The sequence below is a fragment of the Embiotoca jacksoni genome, unplaced genomic scaffold (assembly GCF_022577435.1).
Source record: "Embiotoca jacksoni isolate LCO1_2020_lvr unplaced genomic scaffold, fEmbJac1.0.p SCAF_9, whole genome shotgun sequence".
Classification (NCBI taxonomy): domain Eukaryota; kingdom Metazoa; phylum Chordata; class Actinopteri; family Embiotocidae; genus Embiotoca; species Embiotoca jacksoni.
In genome coordinates, this window is record NW_027185447.1 from 20,743,781 (window position 1) to 20,752,557 (window position 8,777).

At 46.1% G+C, this 8,777-nt stretch overlaps 1 protein-coding gene across 3 annotated transcripts in view; it reads left to right on the plus strand.

Moving 5' to 3' along the window:
* LOC138193377 (pleckstrin homology domain-containing family G member 5-like) overlaps nt 1-8,423 on the plus strand; it is a 50,898-nt gene extending 42,475 nt beyond the window's left edge. For all 3 annotated transcript variants that reach the window (XM_069141379.1, XM_069141378.1, XM_069141380.1), the window contains 6 exons: nt 3,546-3,687; nt 4,766-4,865; nt 5,092-5,152; nt 5,497-5,588; nt 5,679-5,815; nt 7,874-8,423. In XM_069141379.1, coding sequence (XP_068997480.1) covers nt 3,546-3,687; nt 4,766-4,865; nt 5,092-5,152; nt 5,497-5,588; nt 5,679-5,815; nt 7,874-8,118 — 777 coding nt within the window. In that variant the 3' untranslated portion in view covers nt 8,119-8,423. The remainder of the gene's footprint in view (nt 1-3,545; nt 3,688-4,765; nt 4,866-5,091; nt 5,153-5,496; nt 5,589-5,678; nt 5,816-7,873) is intronic.
* Nucleotides 8,424-8,777: the final 354 nt, after the last annotated feature.

Genomic DNA, 8,777 nt, shown 5'->3' on the forward strand with positions numbered 1-8,777 from the left:
CGCCAGATTTCTTCGGCTGCTTCAGTTACGGCAGGAATGCGAACGCCCCGACTCGATAGCAGTGGCGGGGGGGGGTAGGGGGAGGGGGGGGGGGGCGCGCTCGCTCACCTATCTGGCCTTATTGTCTAAATATGGCATCTGATTTGCTCGTGTTTTCTTTAGGGGGGGGGGACGTTTGACTCGGGCCGTTAAAAAAAACAAAAAACAAAAAAACGCGTGAATGCGTTTTTGCAACGTAACAAGATTTGCAAAGATTCGGTGAGTCGGACGGAGGTGAGACGCTTCAGTCCGCTCGTGTCGAACGTCATCGAGTGCCACGTTTTAAACCGGATTTTTCCAACTGCACCCATAATCCTCCTCCGACGTAATTATCACACAGACGCTGGTGCAGCGTTAAGCATTTAAGTTGTGTTTTTGTGAGTCAACTCTTGTTTTGGTCTCCACAAACTCTTTAGCTGCAAATTGCTCATGCGGCTAGTTGTTAACTTGGTCTCCTCCTCTTTCAGTGTTTTTTTTTTTTTTTTACTGGAAACCGTTGCCTCCTGTGGCCGTTTAATGTTCGTCGAGGCCCGGCTGTTGAACTTGGGACGGTTGATTGCATGTGATGTGTTTATGGAACATCTGTAAATTGTAGCCTCTAGCTACAGGAGTCTTTTTTTTTTTTTTTTTTTTTTTTTCTCTGAGAGCTACGTGAGTCGTGTGAACAATTATTAATTCAAACTCGGCACATACTCGACACATAGCTGCCCGGTAGCTGGCGAGCTACTCGTTGGCGTTTCCCCCGGTCGAGCATCACTTGCGTGTGAGGTCATTAGAGGACATCTGGTAATTGTAGGTATCAGAAAACAAGCTTGGTTTTACGCTCTCCCCCTCTAAACTGCATGAAAACTCAAAGATTTGCATCACGACATGTAACTTTTGTTTTCTTAAAAATCGATCATATAAAATTGGTGAACTGGTGTTTAAGTCGAGGTGTTCGTACCGGTATCAAACATTGATTTTTTTTTAAACGACACCCAGCACTGCTGTTGTTGATATAAAAATGATTATTGTCGCTGCTTAAAAACGATAGTTCTGTTTTATACATTTATTATCATTCTATATTATTATTATTATTATTATTTTATTTTCATTGCTCTGGCCATCATTTCTATCTGCAATAACAGCAACGGACTGGTCTGACTGTACGTCACACTGAAGAGCTGCTTCAGATAACTTCATTATGAACAATATCATCAATAACTGATAGAAAAAATGAAAATGAAAAACCATGAACATGAAGTTGTATTAAATCCCTTTCTACTTAAAGCCGGTGTACAGTGACCCCGGGTGTCTGAGAGGAAGGGAGGAGTATGGTGGTGGTGGTGGTGATGGTGGTGGTGGTGGTGGGAGAGGGAGGAGGGGGGAGAGGGGGTTGTTGTTGGCTGGTGGAGCTGTTTAATCTCGCAGGACCGTCAGATGGCTTTGACAGAGCACAGGCAACAATTAGGCTGCGAGATTAAAAAGGGGGGAGGGAGGGGAGGGGAGGGGAGGGAGGAGGGCTTTGTACTTCTAAAAAGCTTCTGGGACGGACCTTTTTTTTTTTTTTTTTTTTTTAAATTTGTTTTTATTCTTCCTTCCTGCCTCAGGGTTTTTTTTTTTATATCTTCCTTTACCCTCCCTTTAACCTTAGTACTCCCCCCCCCCCCCCTTTCCCTTCCCCCTCCCCCTCCTCCCTTCCCGTGCTCCTACAGCCCGTCCGACCTGCTGCGATTATACCTGGCTAGACATTGAGAGGGAGGAGGGGGGGATGTGGGTAGATTAATAATAGCAGCCTGGCAGTGTGGCTGCACACACAGAGTGAGTCCTACAAGGTGGCGAGAGGTGGATGTTTATTGGGGGTGGTAGGTGGGGGTGGGGGGGTTCCTGAGGTGCCCCCTGGCATTATGGATATGGAGGCAACTATGGAGGCCGGCTCCCATCTGCAGGATATGAAGGTAGAGTTGCATTTAAATGGCTTTTAAGTAGATCGATAGGGAATATGTGCATTAGCAACAATTTAATGACCTCAGAGAGGCCTACATGTAAAGAGTATGTTGTCTACTTTGTGCATATATATATATATATATATACATACATAGTTCTTTACATGAAAGCTAGATCTAAATCTCCTCTGTGCACACATTTATGCACGCTTGCACGGACACGCTACTCCTCCCCGAGCAACATGGAAACAATGACAGGAAGTACATTAGCGGGACCTCCATTGTATCTCCCCATACGTCCTCGCTTCCTGAGCCGGGTGTGTGTGTGTGTGTGTGGGGGGGGGGGGGTGACGGTGGGGCGGGGTGGGGTTGGGGGTGATGAACACAGAAGAAGAAAGAGGGAAATAAATTCACTCTTCCAGAATACTTAAAAATACACGAGTTCATCAGACATCTTTGCTCATCAGATATCTTTGTTCATTAGATATCTTTGTTCATCAGATATCTTTGTTCATCAGATATCTTAGTTCCAACCAGAGAGCAAAAATGAAACAGACTGGATCTCGTCTCCGTTGCTGGGGGGGGGTCGTTGCTAGGGGTCGTACTACTTCCTGGAGTAGTAAACATCGTGTAGGTTACGTTCGCTTGTTAGTCACACCCCATGTGTGTTGCCACGGAAACGGAGATCACGCTCACAAAAAGTTTCACATTTTGAGAGCGAGTCGCCCGACAATGTGAACACAATTTAATTACATATTTTATTTGGGTGGTAACCTGTTGTAAAAACCTCCCTGCATAATGCTTTATTACTTTCTTCATCACTGTCAATTACTATTATCATTGTTATTGTTATTATTAGTTTCTGCCCTTTCCCCGGTTTCCTCTGTTATGACTAGGAAAGTCAATGTTATTTTTTTTACGACTACTATTATTAATTCGATTTATTTTAAGTTATCTACCCCCTTTTTTGTGTTTTTTTTTTTACTACGGTGTAGTTATTGCTTATTTAATGTTTTTTGTTTTAATAATAATACATTTCATTTATATAGCGCTTTTTCAGGATGCTCAAAGTGGGTGGCGAGGGTGTATGGGGGGGGGGGGCGTCGTCTGGGACGAGACAGACAGAGAGAGATCCTTAATCCTGCAGCCTTCTGCTGCCTGGGAAGCTTTTTCGGAGCTCTGTGGTCTTCGGACGTTCTCCCCGGTCGCTGACCCGAGGTCGGTTTTTACCGTTTCACCTCTCGGGATGCTATTTTGGATTATTGTCATGGTGAGCTGGTCCCAGATCAGCACCCGAGGTGAAGAAAAAAAACAATAAAACTTCTTTAAGTCAATTAGTTGTCATCCCACAGGGGGAGGGAGGGGGCAGATGGTGGGAAGGTGGGAGTCTCCAAACCCCAGGAATGCCTGCTAGCAGCCTCGGTGGTCATTTTAATTGTGGCAGAAACAATAGTGGAGGCAGAGAGCTGTTTATTCTAAATGTGCGTGTGACTGTTTTGCCCTTTTCACTTCGGCCATGTTTTTTTGTATTTTTAAATGTTGATCCGACTCTCTCTCCGGTCCTCCCTCCCTGTGTTTTAGGTTTGCCACCACCCGGACTGCCAGGACCTGAATAGCAAAAGCCCCCTTCACCTGTGTGAGTCATGTGACTCGCGCTGCCATTCGGAGAACTCGGACAACATGCACTTTGACCGGCACCCCCGCTTTGACTTACAACCGCAAGGTAGACTCGCACGATTTCCTTTTACTTGGTGTTCTCTCCCTCCCAACAGCGATGACGTCAGCCCCCCCATTACCTCATTACAGGATTTCACTGTGATAAAATATCGAGGACACAGAGCTTTTATTGTTGTCTAAATATGATGTAAATCATGTTCTGTCCCACGTGTTTGTTATGAAATTCGGAATTATTTGATTTTATCTTATCATTCTTTCGCTGTTACGGATATTAACAGCGATAACATTGGTTCTTTCAAAGTTTAAAAAAAAAAAAAAAAGTACTCCATACTTTCAGGACAATAGAAGAAATTCTAGTTTCATAGATGGGTTGGACTGTAACAGCAGGGCCAAATATCTTTCACTGAGTGAGGGAGTTTCACCAACCGGTTGGGCAAACGTCGCCAATTTCCTGTATCGGTTTCAAATTAAAAGCCCTTGTTTCAAATTAAAAGCATGCTGGCGTTTCACCACTGGTTGGCCCAAATGCCACAACTTCCTGTATCTGTTTCAAATTAAAAGCCCGTTACCGTTTCAGTTATGGTCTGTACATATTCTCGGTTTTGACCAACTCTCGCTAAAGTTAACTTTAACATGCTTGTTGACATATTTGTGGTCAGTTTTTCAGGGATGTAGCGGGATAGCTGGAAATCAATGCAGCAAGACAGCGTTGTTATTCTTAATCCCGCCTACGGGGCTCTGATTGGTTGATTGTTTATAGAAATGGTCAGAAACAGCCATCATTGGGCAAAATCGTATTTATTTATTCAATTTTTTTCCAGGTTATGAGATATGATAGACACTTCTGCTTTCACCCTGATGCAGAGAGAAATTCACTTTTTTGACCTGCGTTCTTGTGGCCAACGTCTTTTTCTTTAATTTTGTTTTTGATTTCTCAGCAGATTTATGTATATTTATTTGCAATCATCTGAGCGGCTCGGTGCCTGCAAACATGACTTGGTTCCCCCCTTCCCCCCCCCCCCGTAATTTGGATGAGCCAAAACTCTCTGCAGCTTTGATATTAAAGGCTGATTTACTCGTCATCCCAACAGAGAAAATGACTGCTGTGTCTTCTTCGCCTTTAGCCTCCATCCTGGCTCGGAACGTGTCCACGCGCTCCTCCCCCCCGCGCACCAGCCCCCCCTCCGACCTGGAGGAAGAGGATGACGGGAGCAACGGCCGCGGGTCGGTAAACCCTCCCGTTATGTCACGCTCGTGTCCTCCTCCTGCCCGTCAGTAGAGCTTTAGTCTTTTCCACAAAGGAGGAGAAATAACAGCCATGAAATGTGTGTCTCTCCTGACGGACTTTCTTTTTGGTTGTGTTTTTTTTTTTTGTTGTTTTTTTTTTAAGCAGCCAGTTTCTGGTTTTGTGACTTGTTTGTGTGACTGTTTTTTGGGGGTTTTTTTGCAGGGAGCGCAAGACAGTGGGGATGAAGTTGGTGAAGAAGAAGCCGCGGAGACGACACACGGATGTGAGTAGCCGACGCAGACAAAACGAGAAGAGAAAAAAAAAAAAAAAAAAAAAATCCCCCTACCCCCCTTTCCTCCCCTCCCCCACACTCCTCCCCCCCAGTGAAACCGTAATCTCATTTCTTGTTCCTGGAACAAGTCGAGAGGAAGAGTTGTGAAACACAGCAGACCCGTGATATAAGATAATGCTGTCTGGCCCGGCTGCCATTTGCCAGTGCGGTGGGACGACGGAGCCCCCCTGTGGCTCTGCCGAGTGCACACACACACACACACACACACACACACACACACACACACACACACACAACCTGTGTAAACTAACGGTGCGTCCGCTCCGTCTCTGCAGGACCCCAGCAAAGAGTGCTTCAGCCTGAAGTTTGACCTCAACGTGGACATAAACACGGAGATCGTACCCGCTATGAAAAAGAAAACGCTGAGGTGAGAAGAGGAGGAGCGGAAACTTCAAACTGTCATTAGCAGCTCCTGCGTTTGACGCGTAATCTTCTTCTGTTTACCTTCGTTCACCAGGGAGGTTCTGGGTCCGGTGTTCGAGAGGAACGGCATCGAGTTGTCCCAGGTCGACCTGTTCCTGGATCAGTCCAACACGCCGCTGTCCCTCAACTTCGAGGCGTACCGGTTCGGAGGACACTACCTCAAAGTTAAAGGTAAAAAAAAACAACAACAACAACGTCCCGTTGGTACAACACAGAATCAAACCCACCGCGAGTCTTTGAGGGGACGTTTTTTTGGGGGGGGCGTCAACAGTCAAATTATAAAATACCTTCGAGACAAACAGCTGGTATGACGGATTTATCACTTTCGAAATTCAAAAATCGAAAGTCTGAGAAAAGCTGGCGACGCTTTTATCAAACCGTTTGAGGTCGAGGTTTGTCCATTGTCTGGGAGTCACAGCTCCGCCCTTCATGAAACACAGACGCTCAGCACAGCTGAGAAACAAACAAATTATGACATAAAAATGCACGCGTGACTCAAACACCGAGCTGAAATGAAACACGGGCACAGGCATGAACTAAACAAATAGCAGTTACTTGGACGTAACTGCAGTTCTATGAGTGCGTTCGTATTTTGTTTCCCAAGGTAAGGGCGGGGGAAACGCCTCTAATCTCTAAACAAACCGCTATTACTTCAATTCTGTAGACGTTGGACATTTGTAGACGGGCTTTAAGCAAACAGTGACGCCGCAATCTCAAGAGATAAATCTTCATTGCGCAGAAAAAAAGAAAAAAAAAAAAAATCCCCCACAGAGAAGGTGGATCTGCTGTCTTGCTCGTAGAGAGGCGTGTTTCAGACGTTCTTATCTCTGCACCTTTAACGATGGCTCAGCGGAGACGCACGGAGGAAGGCCGGTTTCCTCTCACGCCCGCGTGCCTCCGACTCGTGATATCCTCGTCACCGATCTGCTCCGTGTTGTTACAGTTCCCATGAATTTTAATACCAATGCAGCGTGATATAACGACCCCGTAGGGTTTTTATTTTCTCTTTAGTGGAGACTGTGAAGGGGCGCCCCTCTCCCCTGCACTTCCACTCGTTGCAGTGTGCGGATCAAAGGCCCATTAAAAGCCCGTCGTAAAACAGATCCGGTGCCATGAATAATCGCTTCTCTTTTGAAACTGTCACCTCTCCCAACAGTCTAGAGTTACATACAGTAAACAGTCCACAGCTGTCCAGTCACACGAAGACTCGGCATATATGCTGTTCTGGTTTTTGTACACGCTTCAGACAGAATCGCTATTTTCACCTGAAGCTTCAGCAAATATTCAACTACGATCGATATTTCTTAATAACAGTAGATCAGATTACTCCTTGAGAGAAAATGTGTTACTTATAGGATTGAACTCCGCAATATATTCTCATTGTTTATCATGTTGTACCTCAACTTAAAACGTTTGTTAACTTTCACTTCTCGGCTACTCGGCCCGGCAGCAAACGGTCGGCCAACAACTGGCTGATGAATATAATGGAGAATTTAGCAGCTAAAGAGGCACCAAAACATTTATTGTATGTATTAATGGATGTAGTCCCCCATTCTGAAAAGTGAAGCTGAAGTGCAGTACCAATGAGGGCCACCAGGGGCTGCCTCCCAAAAAACCCTCCATAGACCCATTCAAAAAGCATAAACTTCTCACTTAAGATACAAATACTCATCTGATCAGTGCTCTGGTTGTTCCCCTCAAAATACTTCCATAATTAATTAGATATTAGGCCTCAAAGGGAGGTATGTTTGGGGGCGTGTCTTGCTTGATTGACATGCCTGGGGATGCATTCGGTTTTATGGAATAGCCGGACAGGCAGAGCTTCCTCAAGCTCCCGCCAAAATGCCGGACTGAAGGCTTTTAAAACAGCAGCCCGACAACCAAATAACAGGTTGCTCACTGGACCAGAACCGGAGCTAAAAGAGAGCTTTAAAGTTGTCCTGTCGGCACAAACTTTGTGTCTGTTGGAATCGAAAATGTGAAAACACGACGATGTTCTGTTTATAGCTTGTTGTTTTCAGTTGAATCCCCCCCCCCCCCCCCCCCCAAGTGACCAAAAGATCAGTTATTGCAAGTTTAGTTTGACCTGCTTTGGTGTGGATGAGCGTTTCTACCAAGTTACCAAAGGATCCCAAATGACTGTTCGACGTTGAAGGTTTTTCCATTTTTTTTCCCTTTGCATGAAACTCAACCTCTGGTTCATTTTTTATTTTTTATTTTTTTCTGCAGCCCGGCCAGGTGATGAACTGAAGGTGGAGCAGGGCGTGAAGGACTCGCGGTCGCTCAGCCTCCCCAACATGAAGCCCTCCGGAGGTCAGAGCCCGTACATCCTCACGCCGGGCAGCGAGAAGGTGGAGCAGAGTGGATCTCTCGGACGCCGGGAGAACATCGACCTGTTGGTGAGTAAAAACATCCTTTGGGCCCAGAACCCGGGTCGACGGCATCGCCGTCGTGGCGGTTTATTTGTCACGTGACGCTGCATGAATCTCTTTTCCATTTTCCATAACGTCACCCGCTCCTCTTCTGCTCCCACATACCTCTATAATAACCTGGTCGTGACCTCATTGTCCTCCGTCGCCGATGTATTTTAGTCCTCTGCCTGGCCTCGTGTGTGTCTTTGCTCGGCGCTGCCGGCTGAGCCTTTGAATCTCGTACGGCGGCGATGAGTTCACTCAGGAACGCTCTCTGCTGACTTCCTGCAGCCACAGGAAGCGGCCGCTTTTGCTGCCGATGAGAGACGCTAAGAGGCCGGCTGGGACTCCGATGGAAACGGAGAGGAGGGAGGAGGAGGAGGGAAGAGGAGGGAGGGAGGGAGGGAGGGCAGGCGGTCATCGGGTTCAGGTTGTGGCGTATAAAGTCGTGGCTCTTACAAGAGAGAATTAACACTTAACACTTAACAAATAACACAAAAAAAAAAATGTCGCCTCTTATTTTGAAGGATTGTTTCGTGCTGTGCTCCAAATGTTGTTCTAACGCTCACCATTTTGAGTGTAAGAGTGCGTTCACGCTGTCGAGTACAGAAACACGCAGCGCGCACTTCAAGTACCAGGATGATTCACTTAAAACGGTCCAAAAAAAAAAAATAAAAGAAGAAGAGGAGTGTGAAAACTCTGGACACTTTCCACCCTAGACG